Source organism: Siniperca chuatsi, linkage group LG9, assembly GCF_020085105.1.
Source record: "Siniperca chuatsi isolate FFG_IHB_CAS linkage group LG9, ASM2008510v1, whole genome shotgun sequence".
Classification (NCBI taxonomy): Eukaryota; Metazoa; Chordata; class Actinopteri; order Centrarchiformes; family Sinipercidae; genus Siniperca; species Siniperca chuatsi.
This window is the reverse complement of record NC_058050.1, coordinates 7,074,240-7,095,804: the sequence shown is the minus strand read 5'-3', so window position 1 is coordinate 7,095,804 and position 21,565 is coordinate 7,074,240. Positions and strand designations below refer to the sequence as shown.

General features: G+C 40.9%; 2 protein-coding genes across 5 annotated transcripts; one reads left to right on the top strand and one right to left on the bottom strand.

Moving 5' to 3' along the window:
* Window positions 1-1,260: 1,260 nt before the first annotated feature.
* Window positions 1,261-2,860, bottom strand: glrx3 (glutaredoxin 3). The gene has a single exon (XM_044208260.1). The coding sequence runs from the start codon at window positions 2,858-2,860 to the stop codon at window positions 1,883-1,885; it is 978 nt and encodes a 325-aa protein (XP_044064195.1). The 3' UTR covers window positions 1,261-1,882.
* On the top strand, window positions 2,859-19,788 carry bag6 (BCL2 associated athanogene 6). Of its 4 annotated transcripts, none has more exons than XM_044208257.1 (25): window positions 2,859-2,929; window positions 4,604-4,691; window positions 4,789-4,906; window positions 5,431-5,645; window positions 6,204-6,275; window positions 6,354-6,476; window positions 6,576-6,775; window positions 7,161-7,293; window positions 8,103-8,303; window positions 8,393-8,615; window positions 8,874-8,924; window positions 9,133-9,485; window positions 9,580-9,652; window positions 9,799-10,148; window positions 10,705-10,966; window positions 11,126-11,295; window positions 11,549-11,602; window positions 12,098-12,206; window positions 12,366-12,490; window positions 13,970-14,104; window positions 14,486-14,551; window positions 14,651-14,875; window positions 15,449-15,556; window positions 18,155-18,301; window positions 19,212-19,788. In XM_044208257.1, exons 2-25 carry the CDS (start codon window positions 4,611-4,613, stop codon window positions 19,305-19,307), a joined length of 3,690 nt encoding a protein of 1,229 aa, XP_044064192.1. In that variant the 5' UTR covers window positions 2,859-2,929; window positions 4,604-4,610; the 3' UTR covers window positions 19,308-19,788. The 4 variants fall into 4 exon arrangements, with proteins under 4 accessions (XP_044064192.1, XP_044064194.1, XP_044064193.1 ...); XM_044208259.1 differs by having other exon boundaries at window positions 2,902-3,039; window positions 8,393-8,483; XM_044208258.1 differs by having other exon boundaries at window positions 2,902-3,039; window positions 14,486-14,542.
* Window positions 19,789-21,565: the final 1,777 nt, after the last annotated feature.

The window sequence follows — 21,565 nt, the reverse complement described above, 5'->3', positions numbered from 1 at the left end:
TTTGACGTTAACGGTGACTTTTTAATCATCCTACGACAGTGTTTGTCTATCTGGTTTTGAAAATTTTAGAGACTGCTGATACGAAATGCTGATTATTATATTTCAGTTAATCATTCAATCTTTTGATCTATAAAAGAAAAGTTAAAAATGCCTATCACAATTTCACACAGTACAATCTGACATACTCAAATTACTTGTTTTGCCTGACCAACAGTCCATTTAGTTTAATATTATAGAAAAGTGAGAAAACTAGCAAATATTCCCATAGGAGGACTGAAACCAGTACATTTCTGGCATTTTTGCTTAAAAATGACTTAAATGATCAGTTATCAAATTAGTTGCTGATTCATGTTGTTTTGATTGACTAACTGATTAATCAACTAATCGTTTCAGCTTTAACATTTGTTATCATGAGGTGAACTTATAGACTGAGATCATGTTATACTTGCGTTCTACACGTACTTCCACAAGGTGGTGTCAAACAACAACCTTGTCTGTACACATTATAACCGTATAAACTTCTCTAGAAATCAAAAATGTTGATGTCAAGGGCTTCGTTCATCAAACCAACTGAACTAACCATGTCCAGGTGACAGGACTGTATCCAAACGAATCACACCTGAAAATGTTTTGCTGCTATCTTGATGGAAATAGACATTACTGACACAGATCATGCATATGATGCAGTGTAAAATCATATCTAGATTTCTGTTTTGTTGCAATCTGTTCCTCCATGTATAGGACTACTTCTAGTTCCTGCACACCTAATCCTAATTTTTTTACTAAAATGAGGTGAGCAGGACAGCCTTTTTCCCTCCTGACATGCACACCACTACAATATGATGTGCAGAGAATTACTACCTTTGTCAAGCTTAAAATATTTTATTTTTTGTTGAGACTTTGTCTGAGAGCTGTTGATTCAACCCTACTTAAATTTTTGATGCTGCAGTTTGCAGTGCTGTTGGAATAGAAAGCCAATTACCAGTTTGCAAACTTTTAATTTAATGGCAATTGAACTACAGCTATTATGGATGTGCTGTGTTTTGTTGCTGTTTATGGTTAGACACAGCAACTTATCTTTTGTTATTGTGCAGCAAAATCAATACCATTTCAACAACTTTCACTATTGCATATTGTTAAAGGCCTTGTTGTATTCCTGTTTTTGAATATGTGATTTTGTTGGATGCCCATGAATTCTAGTCAAGTGATTTTCATGCATATTAGCTAGTTAATGGAAGTAGCACCAAAAACAACAGCAGATCTTTTAAGTTTTTTTTATTGTTTAATCATGTTATTGATGAACAAAGTATCAATCAAGTGCCACATAGAGTTAGAGAGCTAAGTATTTAAACCAGAGTGATTCTTGGATATGAGTGAAGAAAGTGTGGACAGGAGCTGGACAGGACAGTACAACAAGTAGCCAGTTAGCGAATAATGGTTCACCTAATATAAACCAGTTCATAAGTGCGAGGCTGTAAATACTGGAAGGACTGATGTAACACACAAAAATACAGCTGTTCTCAGTATATTTTCCCAGAGTCAGACAAGGATTTAGAAAATTAGGCCAAGCACAGGGATTGCTTAACTTTCACTTTAAACATTTCTTAAGATGTATTTTCAAGAATTACTATGAGCAAAACTTTCAAGTAATACTACTGAAAAGTCAATTCTCACAAAACTACAGCTTAATTTTTTACTTTAAGTAGAACGTGACCCTATCCAAACGCTACTAGCGAGCAATTTCATTATTAAATCTAATTTATTTTAATAAATTGTTTCTTTCACTTCCTGGCCCTCTAGTAGTGTTACATCAGTGACAGAGGGACGATCTGGGTGTATGGTAGCTTCTTGTTCCCCCTCTCTGATGGCATGGCACATCCACCTATGACTCCCCCTTCAGCACTGACACCAGGTCTCCACTCTCCTTCAGCTCCTTGAGTATGTCCAAACCTCCGATCAGCTCTCCTTTCACGTAGAGCTGGGGGTAAGTTGGCCAGTTAGAATAAGTCTTGAGCCCCTGACGCACCTCTTCATCCTGTAGAATATCAAAGGTGTCATAATCCACCCCGGTGGCATTCAAAATCTCCAGTGTCTGCCTGCTGAAGCCACATCTTGCAGCCTCCTTGTTGCCTTTCATAAACAGCATGACTGGTTTCTGGTTGATGATGGTCTTCAGGCGGTGCTCCAAGGTGACAGCCTTCGGGCAGGTGTTCTCCAGCTCTCCAGACTCGGCCAGCTCCTTCACTATGTCCAGTCCTCCCACCAGCTCTCCATTCACATACAGCTGAGGGTAGGTGGGCCAGTTGGAGTAGGTCTTCAGCTCCTGTCGTACCTCCTCGTCGGACAGGATGTCGAAGCTGCTGAACTGGATGTTATGCTCCTTCAACAGGGCCACTATCTGCCGGCTGAAGCCGCAGCGGGGCTCCTGCGAGGACCCCTTCATGAAGAGCATGCAGGGGGCCGCGTTGATCAGCTTCTTCAGCCGCTGGTTTAGGTCGGTGGTGCTACCTTCCGCAGCTCCACCCGGACTCCCGGTGACTGCCAAGCGCTGTACCTTCTTGGTCAGCTCCGGAGCATGAGCCCCGTCCAAGCGGTCCACCTTCTCCCCTCCCTTGAAGAAAAGAAAAGTCGGGACAGAAGCGATTTCATACTTCTCAGACACCTCTGGAACAGCTTCCGCCTCTAGCTTGACAAACGTGGTGTTCGTGTGTTCCTTGGCCAGCTCGGCCATCACTTCGTTCATGTGGCCGCACTGAGGAGCCCATGTCGCCTGGAAATGCACTACGGTCAGGCATTTTCCAGCTTTGGCTAAGAAATCTTCAAACTGCTGGTGGGTTGTTGCTTCCACGAGATTCGCCATTTTTCTTCCCCCTGTGTAGCGGTTCCGGTATCGCCCTGACGTCACATCCGTGCAGCCTGGTAGCTTCTGGCAAGTACCAGAGCTTTTACTAGAAAATCATTTACTTGTTATTTGATGATAAGAAACAACTGCATATACTGGATACGTTGAAAGGATAGTGTGACTTTTAAGGTTTTAAGGTAGCCGTTAAATTGTTATCTTTGTGAAAACGAAATACGTTATTGTCTCTGATATAAGCTTATTGTAACGTTTAGTTTATTTAGCATTAGCTTAGCCTCCTCGCTAGTTAGCATAGCTGGTCAAAGTTAGCTTCGTTGCAAACGTCTGCCTGGTTTCCATATTAAGCTAAATCCTGCTAGCAAGCCAATGCTAACTAACGGTTGCAGGCTAACGTTATCTGTAATTAACTTACTGTTAGCATTATACAACATGTCACTGTTCCAAGTTGTCGAATTAATGTAACGTTAAAGATTTAAAATATCCTTGACGTTGACTCTCCAAGCAAGATACAGCTAATCTACGCTAACTTAATTTAGCTAACGTTAACCCTCTTAGCTATGAGTTAGTTAATTAGCTAGTTAACTAGGTTAACATTATGATGCTACCTAGCAAGCGAACTTCAGTGACTAATTACATAAGCCAACGTTAGCTTTTCAGCCTCTGCTACTTTCTTCTGTTTTACCTAGTGTGGGCTAACTAAGTTACACATGTCGATTTCCTTGATCGTTCAGCAGCTGCTGTATTTTTTGTTATTATTACTGATATTAAGGAAGTAACAATTTTGTAAAGATAGTTAGTTATTTTATGTGTATTTTCTATTATTATTAATATTATTATTATGTAAGTTATTTGTGATACTGACGTTTTTGTAACTTAATGGTGATTAGTGGATACATGTAAGTTGTGTCGTAGGGATGCTTGTTGTTGTTGAATTAGAGTTAACAATTATTTTCATTATCGATTAATCTGTCACTCGTTTTATTAATTGAGTAGTTGTTTAGGATGTAAAATGTCAGAAAGTAGTGAAAAATGGGCATCACAAGTTTCCAAAGCCCAAGATGTTGCCCTTAAACTGCTTGTTATGTCCCAGTGGAGTCTAAAACTCAAAGACATTTCATTTACAATGATATAAAAGAGATAAGAGAAGAAAATCGTCCCACTTCTACAATTGGGGCTTTTCTCCTCTATATATTTTTGTAAAGTGAATATTTTGGGGGGTTTGAAATGTTTTTTGTACAAAACAAGCAATATGAATACACCACCATGATCTTTCAGAAATTGTGATGGGCATTTTTTGTTATTTTCTGACATTTATACTCTTGATCATTAGTCAGTTAATGAAAAAAAATTGACATTAATTGTGAATGAAAATTACTGTTAGCTGTAGCCTTGCATCACATTATCGGCTATTTGGCCTATGTATCGGCCAATATTAGCTTATTACCGATATATCATATCGGCGTATATGGCAGCTGATAAGTATTTAGAAACAGTGTCTCCATTATATTGTTTGTCCACCAGACAGCACTGAGGAGTTTATTTTTCAACTATAAAATGTCTTGGTCACATTTCTGTAGATTTAATTTGTTAAATATCAAAAATCGTTGTTTATGTTAAGAAATGAATACCAACTGATATGATATCTAAAATTTAAATCTCTCAAATATTGATATTGGTAATGTGCCCAAGAATCCAGTATCAGTTGGACTATAATTCCTGGAACACATTGTTTTTGTGATACAGGAACACCATGGAGGAACAAACTGCAGACATAGAGGTGACAGTCAAAACATTAGACTCCCAAAGCAGAACCTACACTGTTGGTGCTCAGGTAAATTCATCAGTTCATAGTGCAAACTCTAGATTGAATTCTCATTTTCAGTCAGCCTTTGTGGTAGTCTGACTCATGTCTTCCATCTTTTTTGTAGTTGACAGTGAAAGAGTTCAAGGAGCACATTGCCCCTTCAGTGGGTATCCCTGTGGACAAACAAAGGCTGATCTACCAGGGCAGAGTCTTACAGGATGAAAGGACTCTGGCAGACTACAGTAAGTAATCAAGAGGTTAATTAAAGCAATGTGGAACTCGATTTTATCTGGTTTCAATGGAAATTTTAGATTTCTTTCTGCACTCCTACCTGTTTTGTTATTTCATGTATAATACAAGTGCAGGTTAATAAAAATTGTTTTCTTATTTATTCATCATTATGTGCACATTGATTCTTAACATTGTGGCTACACATGTTGAATATGTAAGTAAGCTGGAATTTACTTTGAGGTATGCCATTATTTTATTGGAAGGTTTTCTGTTGCTTTGGTTTTATTTTGCTGTTATAGTGGACCGCTATTGTGGGAGAAAGTAATGACTGTGTATTGCAGTCAGTAAGTTAGCTCTCAAGTGCCCATTTGAGCTCCAATAATCCATTTCAAACAAATGTGCTTTGAGCTCACTCACTTCGGTCTGCCAGCAAAAGTCATTGGACATAATTTTACGGCCTTGAGCGATGTACACAGCTATCAACACACTGTCATATGTGTACAGTTGTAACCATAGTTCTCTGTTGTTGTTCCAGATGTGGGTGGCAAGGTGATACACCTCGTGGAGCGGGCGCCCCCTCCGCCCTCCCAGCCTGGCTCAGGGTCAGGAGGGACTTCAGCTGACAGTGGACCCTCCTCGTCCTCCCAGGGAACATCACAAGTGCCTCCACATGATCGCAACGCTAACAACTACGTAATGCTTGGCACCTTTAACCTTCCTGTCAACATCATGGACCCCCAGCAGATACAGGTAGGTCTGCTTTGTGACTTGTTTACGGAGTCTTAGACCAAACTTTCGGCGATTTATGTTGTGTTGTGTGTAATGTAGGTGCCAGGTTTTGACAAGGAAGAAGAATGTGTGGAATAAAAAAAGACGACATCTCTGGTTCTGCTGCCTGTATTATTATTATTATTATTATTATTATTATTATTATTGAGTGAGTCCAACAATAATATAGGAGTGCAACTACAAAACAATTACTAAGTCAGATTCCTCCCAGTGATCTCCCAATGATTTCTGACATACCTGAGCATGCAAATAACAAAGGGTAGTTTGAGTTCCAGCCGCCCATCTTTCAGGCTGTCCAATATGATGAACAGCAACTTGAAAAGCTGTAGTTGCTCATTCCATTCCTGAACAGATATCATAACATATATGTAGTGGAAGAATGTCCTCTGGTTTGTTTTTTAATATGTATTTAATATGCAGTATGTTGCCCAACCTTTCATTTCATGACCCTCAGAAAGTTTGTTTTGCATGTTAAGTGTAATTTCCAAAGCTGCATGTGCTGTTATTCTTCTCGTTTAGATGTCAGTTCAGCAGATGGTGTCCGGCATGGGAGAGAATGCCAGGAATGCCAGAGTCACAACCAGCACTGGGGTAAGATGCCTGCTGATAGCATACAATCCCACATAACATTATCGTGTGTTTTGTTGATTGTCACCTTTTCTATTTCAGAGCAATGGGTCTGTGAATGTGCACATTGACATGGACCAACCAGTGCAGAGTGAGCCTAGGCTGAGGCTGGTGCTGGCTGAGAACCTGCTGAGGGACATCAATGATGTTATCCACAGAATGGAGGTGAGAGCTCAGCCTTCAAATTACTCCAGTAGCAAGGCTTCAGAGAAATCACTGCCTTATCAGTAACAAATTTGCTTGTTATCTTGTGTCTTTTTTCAGGGTCGGCCGAGCGACTCATCCTCCCAAACAGAGACAACTTCTGCTGCTTCTGCTCCCCCTCCTCCCTCATCTTCGTCTACCACCTCCACTCCCTCTCCCTCTGCCCAGCCCATGGACACTTCCCCACCTCCAACAACTCCCCCACCTCCACCCACCTCGTCTGCACAATCTGAGGGACCAACACCCCAACCTGGACCCAAGTGAGACATCCTCTCTCTCAGTGACTCACATTGTTACTTATGCCACATACTTCACACAAGCAATTCTGTAGTTTTTTTCTTGTTGTTTTTTTTACTCCAAACCTTTTTAAGTCAGGCGAATTTGAAAACATGAAATTATTTACCATAGAATCAATCAATGCAGATAATTCCTGAACTTTGCAAACATAAAGCAGATCATAGGGGTCACAGTAGGAGTAATTTCTACTCCTATTAGAATGTTTTATCGAAACTAACATGTCAATATCTTTCTGTCCTTATACATGGTGATGCTGTATCTCTGTGTCACTGTCATGACCACTGACCAATTTTGTGAACAGTTGTTTTGTTTGATTGTAATCAGCTTTGCCCTCCTTTCTTCCCGTAGTCATCCCAGCCCAGCTGAGTTGGCGGAGATGTTATCTGAGCTGCGGAGGGTAGAGGAGAGGCTGCAGCCCTTCATTCAGAGAGCTCACACCATCCTGGAGACAGCCACCACCGCAGAATACAATAATAATACAGTAGGATTCAAACAGCCAAATAATAATTAACTGGTGATCTTTAGTATATTTCTGAAAAAAAACCACATTCTCAGTTGTTAAATTCACAAGGGTTCAAGGGCAGCAATAACTTTTAATATCAGGCAAAAAATTTGTATTTGTAGGATTATTAAAAATGAGGTAATTTACCACCTGCTACCTGTCATTTGATTGTTCTGTCCAAACAATCAAATTATATTGTACCTGATAAAAGTTGTTTGGACCAAAACAATGTATGAAATTAATCAGCATTCAAGTTCAGATAATACTAATAGTACAAATAATAACACTCTTTAAATATAACCCTTGCTTTTTATGTTCAGTTTCTGTTATCTTTTAAAGGAAAAGTTTGACATTGTTTACGGGACAGTAACTTCCTGGAATATCCGCTAGTTGCCTGGCAACTGGTCCTGATCAAGAAATACTTTGACACATAACCCCCTCTAAAACAGCACGTTATTATTTATACGCTTCAGTTTTTGTACAACATAAAAGATTGTTTACAAAAAGTTGTAAAGATTAAACTATGAGATACATGTTAATTAGTGAGCTTTAGAGGTGCTTGTAGGCAGATTTTTTTTATCGTTGGACAGAGCCAGGCTAGCTACTTCCCCTTTATTTCCAGTCTTTGTGCTAAGCTAAGTTAGTCGGCTACTGACGGAAGCGTCATAGTTAGTGTATAGGCATAAGAGAAATGTTGAACTTTTCCTTTAATGGTCAAAATCCTGGGTATTTAACAAAGATTGTTTAGTTATAATTCAAAAGCTGTTTTCTGTTTTGTTTTGCCACAGGAGAGAGAGGAGGACCAACGCACTCTCATCCTGACGTGGGAGTGTCTCCGTCTCCTTGGCAACGCCCTTGTGGCCCTCAGTGACCTGCGATTGAACCTCATGAGCCCTGTGCCCCGCCACTTACATGTGGTCCGGCCGTTTTCCCACTATGCCACCCCAGTCACTCTGCCTGGAGCTGTGCACCACCACATCCCAGTGCAAGTATGTGAATGCAATCATATTTTAGTTAAGTTATTAATGTGACCCTTTTAATATTATCAGGCTGAATCTGCTTGAATCTTCACTGACAGATGAACCTGGGTGCCACAGTGACTGCTGCGGCTAACAGCACAGAGGGACAAGCCCCGCCTACCCAGCCGGCTACCCAGTCGGAGCAGGCAGGTCAGGGACAGACCTCCCCCCCACAGACTTTCCCGTCCAATCAGCAGGCTGGACAGGGACAGGCTGGCCCCCGGGTCATCAGGATCAGCCACCAGGCAGTCCCGGTGGTCATGATGCAGATGAACACGGACGGTGTGTTGTCCCCTACCCGCCACTGATTGAATGCCCCACTACATCAAAGCTGTTTGTGTGTCATATTGCTGGCCGACAGTACACTGGAGTTAAATGATCACACATACTCCAATAGTACATCCTCTATACACTGCTGCCACAAGCATTTGCTGAGTGATCTGAAGAATAGTTAGTTAAGTAATATACTGGCAGATACTTTAGGATTGTACAAGAGAGTTCAAACTATTTGTGTGTCGTTGTTTTTGTGTGTATGTGCAGGCCCAGGTGCAAACCCTGCTGCAGCTGGACAGCAAATGCCTGGACAACCAGGTAAAGGCCAATTGATAGTATCTTTGGCATACTACATTTTACATTGCACAGTCTAGTCATGTAAAACCCCTTTAAGTCTAGTTTATCTTTTTTTCCATCTTGCAACGGCAACAAAGCCTTCTTTTTCGATCTCCTGAAATTCCTTTTAATTTTATGCTGCTAGTAACTCATGTTATTCTAATTCATTGGTCTCTGTTTTCCCATTCAGGTGCCCTCCCCCCTGACTTTATGCGGAATCTCATGCAACAGATCAGCCAATATGCCGTTGCCGTAGCTACTAGCGCTGCCACCGCCACTGCCACTGGCCAACCAGTCCCTCCCCAGCCCACCCCTCCTGGCTACAGCTCCACAGCCAACTCCTCAACTACCACTACGGGTCCTAACACACCCACCACCACCCCCACTGCTCCCCCACCACCTCCCCATACTGGTCCCCAGCCCCAGGCCAGGGTTGTGTTCACGCGACCCCCCTTTGCACCGAACATGCCCCCTCCAGCCTTCGGCACCCGGGGAACCACCATCAATGTGAGAGCTGCCATGCCAGGCCAGCTGCCAGGACAGGTGGGAATAATGTATTCTGATTTGGTTCCTGTGTTTGAAGCTGATTGTCAACACTATCAACATTTGAGACTAATTAAAGAATCTTGCTTCACAGGCTTTCAACCCTGCTGCTCTCAACCAGATGATTAGTGGACTGGTTGGACAGCTTTTGCTGCCAGGACAAATGGGTAAGCTTTTCCAGTTGTTAAATGTAGCTGTGGACTTTATTAGCAGCATTAGCTTTTTTTCTGTATAAAAGCTTAAAGTTGAAAAAGATTGGTCAAGGATTGCTGTCATATGTGATATTTCAATCTGTTTTTTTTTTTTTTTACAGCTGGTCAAACAGTCACATCCTCCTCCTCATCCACATCCTCATCCTCCTCTTCTTCCTTTTCCTCCTTTTCCTCCTCTCAAACCTCCTCATCCCCCTCCTCCTTTTCTTTCTCCACCTCGGGTCCAACACCTCCGCCCACTGCAAACACAACCAGCCCACCGGGCCAACATGAGACCAACACCAGTCAGCCCCAGTCCCAGGAGATGCCCCCAGATCTCAGCCAGCTTCTGGGTTCTCTCCTGGGGGTAGCTGGCGGGGCCGGTGCTGGCCCTGTAGGGGCTCCTTCAATTACTGTCACCACATCTGGTGTCCCAGCCTTCATCCAGGGAGTGAGTGAATTCATGCAGCAGGTCAGTGTTTGAATGTGCAACTTGAGTGCATTTAATAGATTTTGCATGAAAATTGCATTTGCATTGCATTTGGTTAGTACTTGAATAACTTGAATAATTACTTGAATTACCTGAATTTGCATATCATTTCTGTAATCCTGTATTTACTGCACACACATCATGTGAAAGGATTGCATCAGTAAAAATGTCATATAAAAGTTTGATTCTTGGAAACTGTTTGCACTCTTGTTTACTTGTTTTGCCAATTTGAGACTGTATTTTATTTAGTTCTCATACGACTGTTTGTGTTTGAACAACTTTTAACATTTGAAAAATGGGACTTTTGTTAAATGGAAAAAGGGGTTTAAATATACATTGTATTGGCACTTGAATCGAAACATTTCAAATGATAACAAGCCTTAGCCATCACCATGTCTTCTAATGGCCCATTAGAGAGCAGACAGTGAGTTACCCGTGTTATCCCTGTTGTGCTTTCCATTAAAAAAATCTCTTGCATTTCAAGTAAAGCACAGTAATGTTAACAAATCCTCACTCCTTGTTTCCATTTCATGTCTAGGCCTCCCAACCCATCTTCTCTCCACCCCCACCTCCCTCTGGTACCACTCCTGCTCAGGCTGCAGGGCCCAACCCCACACCCAACCCTCCTGGGGCAGCCGAAGCACTCAACCCGGAGCTGTTCACAGGCATCGTCCGTGGTGTCCTGAGCACCATGATGGGCTCTCTGGGCCAGGCCCAGAACGACACAGAGAGCATCGCCCAGTTCATGCAGAGGCTGTCCCAGGCAACCAACATCTTCATCAGTCCTGAGGATCCTACTGGTAAAGAACAAACATATATTATGTGTAACAAACAAGTATTATGTTTTCAATACAGCAGCTGTATTGACAAAACAGCAGCTGAGGGTAACAGATTATTATGATTTATCTAAATTTCACCTCTCTTTATTATGTAATTTCAAATGTTATTGTGGTTCCCAGGGTTTTTTGGAGAGCTACTGATGTTGGTGTGCCAGACGTTCACCATGTCAGACCTGGTGATGCTGCTTCATGGCCAGCACCAACCCCTTGGCCGCATCCAGCCACAACTGTCCCAGTTCTTTACCCAGAACTACCTCAATGGCAGAGAGCCCACAGATGACAACATTGCTGTCAGTACCACTCACCAGTTGGAGGAGAATTGTTTTTCCTTTAAATGTTGTTTATTTCAGATGGATTACCCATCTTTTAATACTGAAGCATAGTTAAAAGTAGATAGAGCTCATTTACTTTTCATTATTGGTCCCATGTTTGATGGTTTGTCTTTTTTATCTTTTGTGTAACTGACCAATAACTCTTGGATTTTTGTCTTCTCCCTCTATGAGCCTCTTGTTTTTCCTCATGTCATCTGTTTCTGTCCCCCAGGCTGCAGCTGACAGTCTTGTCAACGAACTGGAGGAATATATCACTGAGAGCTTTGTAAGTCCTTGATGTCCACTCCTTCTTCAGTATCGCTAAAATACAAATTATTAACTGATTATAATTCTGATTAAATGTAGGGCTGCCCCCTAAAAGTCGATGACTTCAGTCATCAGTGGCGAATCCCCTTAGACGACTCGTATTTTGTCAGTCAAATCACGGTGCTTTATTATTTTTTTTTATAGCTGCATCATTGTGCACAGAGCATTTCAGGAGCAACAGCATGGCAGGCTGTAAATCAAGTACATGACAAATTAATATACCAGAGACAGAATTTATATGGAAACTTGAACTCAAGCAAATGCACATTAGACAGCTACCGATTTTGCAGAAAATTAAGATATTGTCCAACAATTCATTAAGACATATTTTATCTCTCCCGATGAATTTTTAAGCCAGTTTATTCTGTTTGTTTACCTATTAACTGTTGAAATGCTGTGCTACCTGTTTAGTTTTTAAATGTGTTGATGGCACCTCTTTATTCAACTCCCACAGAGAGAGTCTTCAGTCACAGTGTTGGAGGGTGTTGATGTCACTCAGACCAACATGTCCTTCTTCAGACAACAGCTGATGCACATTGCCACACATATTCTGCGTTGCACTGGTAAACTTTAAAAACAACAGTATAACTCAATTGGTCTTGGTGATTGGGTTTATGTGTGGATGTTTTAGTTCCAGTTAAGCCTCCATTTGTACTTAATTGTAGGTTGCAGCACTAGATATTTTTTGTTAATTATATAATATCAATATTTTTCTCATCCAGATGACTCATTTGGGCCCCGGCTGCTACAGATGTGTAATCAGGCACTGTTTGAGTGTCTCGCCCTCAACCTGCACTGTTTGAGAGGAGACCAGAGAGCCCTCACTGCAGTCATCAACCACCGAATAGTCAGTATACAATCTCTTACTAATTCACTCACTGTTTTTACTTTTACTTTTCTGCTCTCTGTTCAGCAGGCAATTAGGCTTGCTGTGGTAGTCTGTGTTACTGGTGTTACAAGGTGTTAGGGCATACACAGACTACATTACTTGCCCACCATCATCTGTTCACTTTGTAACCCTCTTTTCACATGTTATAGATTATGTTCATTAGGGTTAGTCCAATGTAAAAATCTTCAAACCGGTTTGATATTAAGCCAAAGACCTGACCGGTATACCGAATTTTACCACTAGGTGTCAAGTGAAACATAATGAGAGCCCATGAATGAGAGTGGAGTTGCAAATCAGTGAGTTTTCCACAACACGTTCCTGCAAATGTCTCACAATAAGAAATGATGGCCTCAAACGCACGAGGGCTTTTAATTTCAAATGGTCCTGTCTAGATGGTAACCCTGGATTTGCAGAAAACAAGCAGGGCAAATGGGAGCGGATCAAAACAAGGCTTCATACTTACCTTTCAATCTGCTCCGTTACTAACAATACTGATGATCTATAGCTGGCTAGCTACTAGCTTGACTCTGCACCACCGTCTGCTCAGCTGTGTTGCGTACATGTGCTGCAGAGAGCGACGGCCCACATTTCCCATCATGTAATGCTGCACTGAGTAGTTTAAGTTTGCTGCCTTATGTTTCAAAATGCAAATATTACTTTTTGTTAGTGTTTGCAATGTGTCTTAGCCACGTGTTTAGAACACGGCTTATGTTGGTAATTTTCATTTTTGTGCTGGTTTATAGTTTTATCCATTAGTGAGGTGCCTGTAACATTTGCACGATTCCAGCTGTAGAATTTCTAAAGAGTTGATATCGCAGAGAGCTGCTACTTGTCTCTTTTTAAATTGTCAGTTTGTGTAAAATGAAACCTGTTTAGGTTGGTTCACCGGACCGGAAAAACCAGAGACAGACCCAACCCTAATGTTCATATTTTAAATCATGCAGTGTTGCTGATAAGTTTGTACAGAAAAGAATCTACATTTTACAACCAGTGAGTCAGAATCAGTGAATTAGATGTTAAAGCCTACTTACAGACTGCCAGATGAGATTTTAGAAGTGGCATGGATAATTAAAGTGAACTTCATTCTCAGTAGAGATGATATTACTTTGTAGATTTTAAACTGACACTCTGATTCAGAGTGACTCAAAATGAACAAGTCTCAAGTACATAATGGCAACAATACAAGCAAAAAGACTGCAGCAGTCAATTACTGTGTCCTTGACAGGTTTTTGTGATGCTTGGTCACATAAGAGATAAGGTGACAAAATAAAAGCTACAAACAGTTTAAACAATCCAAAGAGAGGAATGTTGCCTGCAGGGCTTTTTTTCCTAAATCTAACCAAGTAGTAAGGCTTTCTGGCAGAAAGCCCTGAAAGCAAACTTCTCCCATGTGCGAAGAAGAAAGTCAAAACTTTATTTTTTTTCTTGTTGTTCCAGCGGAGGATGTCAAGTGACATCAGCCCCAGCCTGGTCAACTGGATGACCAGCATGATGACAATGAGACTGCAGGTCATTCTGGAGCACATCCCCATCACACAGGAGCAGATCCAGAACTACATAGTTCACATCCAGGTAATAGAGCAGCTGCATGCCTTTATATTACATTTTAGCTCAGTATCTATGGCTTTTTCCCAGAATATGATGGACACACGTTGGCAGTTGGAGGAAATCAAACCTGCAAGCCTCACTTACATGATGTAACCGCTCAGGCCTGAAGCTGTCAGTCACACTCAAAAGTCAAAAGTTTCTTTCCCCCAAATTTTGTTTCCGTAACTGTAGATTTCAGTCTTATTTACTGAATTTTACTTTTGAAAACTGTATGAGTTTTCTGCAGAACAGAATGCACATGCAACATGAAAGCAGTCCCTCTTATCTGATGGCTGTTACATATCCTGTTACTTTGGACGGCATGCCTGAAATGGCTAATAAATATTAGATGACATTCTTTCACAGAGAGATCAGTCTTCTTCTACTGGCACACAAGAACCTGAACGAACACAAAGTGCAACGGTGAGCATGGTGTGTCTTTAATGTCCTTTTCAGATTAACTCAGTTTGACATTTTAGGTACTGCTTTGCCTTTTTAGTTCCCTCATTTCGCTGTTCTCCACTTTCAAAGATTGGGGATACCCTCTCACCAGCTGCAGCCACCACAGCAGAGGAGGCCATGTCGGTGTCACACGACACGAGGGCGTCATCACGGGAAGCAAGGGTGTTACCTGGGGACCTGGGAGCCTCGGGAGGAGCTGCACCATTAGGTGGCGACATGGCAGCAGCGGGAGCTGAGGGAGGGAGTGAGGAGTCTGCTCGAGAGTCAGAGGCCTGGGCAGCTGCTGTTCCCCCTGTAAGAGCCCCCATAGTTGGTTTACTGTTCAACATTTATCTTTTTATTTGTTCGTCCAGGGAAGGGTTGTAATGACTACACATGCTCTTTTGTAGCAATGCCCTGTTTCGCATTTACAGTGTCCTCGTTACTCAGGATAATCCAATGAACAAACTGTCCAGTTTTTATAGGAACCATTTCCTCTGTAGAAAATAGTTCCACTGAAAACTGTTGATGCTGAAGTCTGTGGATTATCCAGAGTAATTGGGACATTGTTTCTGGAAAAACAGATTGATGTTTTTAAATTTTAATGCTGTGAGCGCCACAAATCTGTCAGATTTTTATGATCTTCTCACTAGTACTTTAACGGATAGGTTCAAATTTTGGCAAGTCTGTCTTAAAACATCTACAAAATTCCCTCTTTTTGTTTCCCCAGACAGTCTTTCCTTGCTGAGCTGCAGTGACACAAAAAGTTTTTGAATGCTATTGAGTATTGTTTTATGACTTAAAAAACATGTGAACCTATCCTTTAAAATATACGCCAGGTAACTCATAATCCCTATTTTCCATGTTTATTTACTGTATGTGTTGTAGGAATGGGTGCCCATCATCAGGTGTGATATGATCACCCAGAGGAAGATGAAGGCTCAGCCTCCGTTGTCTGACGCCTATTTGCATGGCATGCCAGCTAAACGCAGGAAGGTAATCAGATCAGCTGTAACTTTACTTATTACCAGGGGTGCAAACTTGTCACCTTTCGGCAAAAAACGCTGTTTGGAATCCAGAATATATATATATATATATACTTCACCAGACAAGACCCAAGGTGTAGGCTGTGCAAAGAGGCCCCTGAGACAATCCAGCAAATAACTGCAGGGTGTAAGATGCTGGCAGGGAAAGCATACATGGAGCGCCATAACCAAGTGGCTGGCATAGTATACAGGAACATCTGCACGGAGTATAGACTGGAAACCCCCGAGGTCAAAGTGGGAAACACCTCCAAAGGTGGTAGAGAATGACCGAGCCAAGATCCTGTGGGACTTCCAGATTCAGACTGACAGAATGGTAATGGCGAACCAACCAGACATCGTGGTGGTGGACAAACAGCAGAGGAAAGCCGTTGTGGTTGACGTGGCAATACCAAGTGATGGCAACATCAGGAAAAGGAACGTGAGAAACTAGAGAAATACTAGGGGCTCAGAGAAGAGCTGGAGAAGGCCTGGAAGGTGAAGGCGACAGTGGTGCCTGTGGTCATCAGAGCACTCAGGGCAGTGACCCCCAAACTGGAGGAGTGGCTACAACAGATCCCTGGAAGAACACCAGACATCTCAGTCCAGAAAAGTGCAGTACTAGGAACAGCAAAGATACTGCGCAGAACCCTCGAAGGATGAGACCACCCGCGGGGGGTGAAGGACAAAGTTTTTTTTAAGAGATATATATATATATCCAGACTTGTGTTGCACAATTCAGGGAATTCAGACACACACATTATTAGCTTTTCCTCCCTTTTGCCTTCCATGCCTGGCTGGCTGCCTCGTTTCTATTGGCCTCCTGGGTATTCATCGGCACGGCGCAAGCCATTGGAAATTATGGGTTTCAGAGCGCAGTGGTGCTGTTGTCACGTTGTGTCTCAAAAGTCCTTGAAGAGGTCTGTCTCTGGGAGGTCAATTTTTGACTGCCCGCATGCCTTAAGAATTTCTTACAGTAGCGTTATGATAACCTTAATTGGCTTATATGTCGATATGTCAGGCTTGGGATTGTTAATTAGCTTGATAAGGTTGAGTTGTTTTAATTTAGTGAACGTTTGCCATCACATCAATTTATTGCCAAGTAGGTTTCACATTCAAGGAATTTGCTTTGGTAATTTGGTGCATAATAAACATAGTAAGAGAAAATAAAAAAGATTAAAAAAACAAGTACTGCAAAAGTCAAGAAGTATAAATAGTATAAATAGAAAATAGAAAACTTGACAATAAAAAATATGAAATAATATTATAAAAAGTATGTACAATATATCTGTTTTTAGAATGAAAGAGCTGTACAGTTTGGTAAGGAATGCAAAAATTCACAGTATGAAGTATGGGGAACATGTGCAATGTACAGATAATAGTCTAAACGATGTGCGTTAATGTAACACATTGAGACAGATGTGGAGACTGTATGTTGACGTGTAGTGTCTATAGGAGGGGATAAGGTACAGTGGGGGCCACGGGCCTTGTTGATAAGGCCAGCTGCAGACAGGAAGAAACTGTTTGTGGTGTTGGGTTTTGGTTGGCCAAAGCCTCCTGCCAGAGGGGAGTGACTCAAAAAGTTTGTGTCCAGGGTGGGAGGGGACAGCCACAATCTTTCCTGGAGGCGTACAGGTCCTGGAGAGGTGTCAGATTGCAGCCAATCACCTTCTCAGCACTGCGAATGATACGCTGCTGTCTGCCCTTGTCCTTGGCAGTGGCAGCAGCGTACCAGATGGTGATGGAGGAGGTGAAAATGGACTCAATGAATTTCTTCAGCTGCCGCAGGATATACATCCTCTGCTGGGCCTTCTTTGTGATGAAGCTGATGTTCAGGATCCTGACATAGGTTCCTGAGGAGTCCATGTGCTGGAGGATGAAATGGAGGGCCATGCTTACTGCATCGTCTACAGACCTGTTGGCTCTGCAGGCGAAATGCAGGGGGTCCAGGAGTGGGTCAGTGATGGTTTTGAGGTGGGACAACACAAGGCGCTCAAAAGACTTAATTACCACAGAGTTCAGGGCGACGGGTCTGTAGTCAAGTCCTGTCTCATGTTGGAGAGAAATATTCCCGGTAACGGTATGCCAAGACCTCCCTCCAAGATTCCCTCTCCTCTGGCGTTTCACTGCATGGACAAAGGTATGGGAACCTTTCATGAGAATGTCCAATAAATCCGCTGAAGTTTTTATCCTGATGTTCATGAGCTCTTCTCTGGTGAAAGAGCTCTGGGTACTACAGCAAAACACAAAAAAAGACAAATTGAAATTACCTTGTGATAGTTTTTCTTTTAGTTGTAGTGGTTGTGAAATAAATGTATAAACGTCAATAATTTAATTGACCAAACAGCAGTTGCAATAGCTGTAAGGAGCAAACACACACACACACTGATATTTTTAAAATTTTCTTCCTGGGTGGGCATGCCCCCAGACCCCACTAGGGGATTCACATCTTTGACATCTTTTTCACTTTCATCTTTTTCACTTTTTCACCCCTGGTGAGTTTGCATCCCTGATTGTGTATCAATGTCACTCGTCCTCACCATCTTCAAGGTGTCCGTGTGTGTGTTTTCAGACAGGACTGGGTGGTGGAAGCCTCCTCTCCCTCTCAGATGCAGTGAGTCAAGCAGCCAGGACAGCAGGAGTGAAGCCCATCACTTCTGCTGAGCAGTTACAAGACGATCTGGAGACCCAGGAGCTGAAGGAAGCTTATGCAGAACAGGTAACTAAATCTTGCATGTATATTAAAACCAACCAGAGACACAGTACACATCATTTAGGCTAAAAATAACCAAAGTTTGGTCATGATTTGTATTGGTTAGCATAACATTTTCTCACCGCCTTTATCACAGACACATGGTTACACTGCTAGACGTATCTTAAAAAAACATGTGGTCAGACAGGTTACGAACAGGGTAGCCTCTGTTCCACTAGCTTCTGTACCTCAATGCTATTTCTCATTCAGTATTTCTTTCATCAGTATTTCTGGAAAAAAAACAAAGCATGTTCCTGGCTTTTACTTTCAATATTCTACGACAAATAGGCATCCACTACAGCAGTTGCTATTAGAAGTTGAAATCTTTGTGATTTACTTTGCCAGCATAGGAAAAAAACTACAGTTCACATGAAAATTTACAAAAGCGGCAGCGTGTATACTGATGTCATCGCAACTTGGTTTTTCCATATTTATAAAATTCAGCAAAGCTTTAGCTGTAATCTCTGCTGTCTAAACACTTCTACACTGTTCTCTCCTCTCTGTCCTGCTGTTATTACAGACATGTCTGAGTTAACCATGGCCCCTCAACTCTAGGGCTTATGGGAGATGGTGTTCGTTTAAAAACTGCTAAAAAAACCCAGAAATAATAATAAACAGTATTAAATCGTTCTTCAAAAAACCACCATCCTTATCTAAACGTATGAAGCAAGACACCCAACAGATTATTGAGAGAGGCTGTCGTAGTTACAAATGTCAATGGGATTTTGAATGAGGTTTTCTTACTTGGCTTTCTATTGACAATCATAGGGAACAAACCTGTGGTCACATGACTCATGCCTCTCGAACCACGAGGTCACCTTCTGACATACTGCTTGTATGTCCCATCATGATAATAATCATATCCTTTTCCTCTCAGGTTAAAGCAGACATCAAGAAACGAGTGAGGGAAGACCCGGATTTCAACTCCCAGCAGTTCCCCAACGCACACAGAGCTTTCTCATCAGACTCATAATCAAGTTCAACTGATAAGAAACCTGCAAGACTGTAGTTGTTTCCATCGTCATCTTTATTATTTCTTGGATATTCATTCAACTACCACTCAACGCAGCTTCACCCCCAAAACTGTCTTCATGCCTTTTAAGCAGTTAGCAGCTCTCTTGACTAATGCTAATGTGACTACTTCCCCAGTGCCTATTTATTTCTTTTGGTCCAACTTTTGATGTTCCTTGTTAAAAAAGGTATTTTATCAGATTTAAGTTTGACTAAATCGGGCCACTTTAATTCTGTTTGGATACATGTGTATGTCTGTATTTTTTATTTTTTTTTGCCCTCTTATCCTCGTGTTGCTTTGTTAATATGGAGCCTGAATTCTCATTGTTTAGTGAACTTTTGCTTCCTCTCAATACTCTCAAGCGCAAGAGTATACTTTCATGTAATAAACACGCTGTTTGGTACATGAATGTACAGTAAGCTTAATAAAAATCTTGATACAATACAAGACTACTCTTTTTGGCTTTGAGGAGGGTTGAAAGAAGACCAATGTTATCAGTCGATTTCAGCACAGATATCAGTATTGGCATGTATGTCTGATGTTAAGTAACAAGAAATTGCAGTACAAAATGCCAAACATGTATGTGGTAATTTAGAAACAGTGTTGATATTGCATAGTTTGTCCACCAGAGAGCACTGAGGAGTTTATTTTTCAACTGTAAAATGTCCCGCTCAGTCTTGGTGTTCATAGTTCTAATATAAAATGGTCACAATTCTGGATTATCAAATTTAAGGAATCTGCTTTTATTTTCTTGCAGTTTGGGAATTGTACAGAAAAATACGTAAAAACAGGATTATATCTGCAAATTGTACAGCCTCTGACATTTCAAATGTTTGTAGTTGTGAAGTATGGAATGCCATTTTAGTCAATATTAAATAAATACATACATAAATATGGCTGTGAAATAAATGAGTCAATATAGTTCAATAAATAAATAGGTTTTTATTTTAAAAGATGTTTTTCAAAGGACTGGTTATCTCACAGAGCAGCAATACCGACACAGCCTCAGAGACGATGGAGGCCAGTTTGCAGTTAGATGACACGACAGCGAATACAGTACAGAAGTGGTTTTCTTCCTGGGTATGGTAGCTAGCTAGCTCAGTTAGCCGTGCTGCTGATCTGTTACTTGAGGTCTTGATGATCTGTGAGATAACCACGCCCCCTTAATTTGAATATAACAGATGGAAATAAAAAGAGCTGGGTCATAAATGTAGCATTATGAAATAAATAAATGTGGCATTATGAAATACATCCTTTTTTAAATAAAAAACTATTTATTTATTTATACTATACTGATTAATTTTTTTAATTTAAATTTTGCATATTTATTTATTTAATATTGAATAAACTTTAACCATCTGTGCTGATTTCATTTCAGTATTAATTGTTGATCCTGATGCAGCAAATCACCATTAACTGCTGTCAGCAGGGACAAGTGCAAATTAAACTTCCTCACTTGTGTTAAACCATAAGATTTTAATCATGAGTCTCTATAATTAATAAAACGATTTACAAACAAACTTACATTTATGAGCAACATACTCACCATGTGCTTCCTCTCTGTCTCCCTCAAATGACCTTTGACCCTGGAAGTACTACCAAGCTTTTCCTGTCCAGAATTGTGGGTATTACAGTATTTTACAAATGCTTTAGGCTCAATTTCCAATTGTAAAACTCTTCAAACAAAATGCTATACTCCTAAAATCTCATATAGTGCATAAGGTAATACATCATGTAGTGAGTTCCCTTAGAGCATCACAACATTGTATATGTTCATCACTGAATTTTAATCATTGCTGCATGGTATTCATCAAATAATGCTTTTAAAAATTTTTATTTTCTGTAAAGCACATTGTAATCTCTGGTTTTGAGAAGTGCTATATAAATAAACTTATTATTACTTATTATTATTATAATCATCATTATTATCATAAACAGTACGAAGTCTGCAGTGGTCACTTCCTTACAATTATACAAATAGATGAGAATATAGAAGTGAATATGCAGCCAGTATTTGAAGTGATGTAGAGTAAGAATAACTAACTCCATTACTGTATATAGATGATGTAGCCTAGAGTCTGACTTTACACCAGAGTAAATCCTACAATCATACAAGACAAAATTATGATTTTTGACTGTACTTCACCACTTTAGTCCAGACTGAAATATCTCAACAATTATTGCCTATAGCCATTAAATTCTTTAGACATTCAAGGTCT

Bases quoted from the DNA above. Each gene is read 5' to 3' on its own strand.
- bag6 (XM_044208257.1), top strand. From the start codon at position 4,611: ATGGAGGAACAAACTGCAGACATAGAGGTGACAGTCAAAACATTAGAC. The intron at 8,304-8,392 runs GTATGTGAATGC...CTTCACTGACAG, and splicing joins ACCACCACATCCCAGTGCAA to ATGAACCTGGGTGCCACAGT. The intron at 11,296-11,548 runs GTCAGTACCACT...TCTGTCCCCCAG, and splicing joins CCACAGATGACAACATTGCT to GCTGCAGCTGACAGTCTTGT.
- glrx3 (XM_044208260.1), bottom strand. From the start codon at position 2,860: ATGGCGAATCTCGTGGAAGCAACAACCCACCAGCAGTTTGAAGATTTC.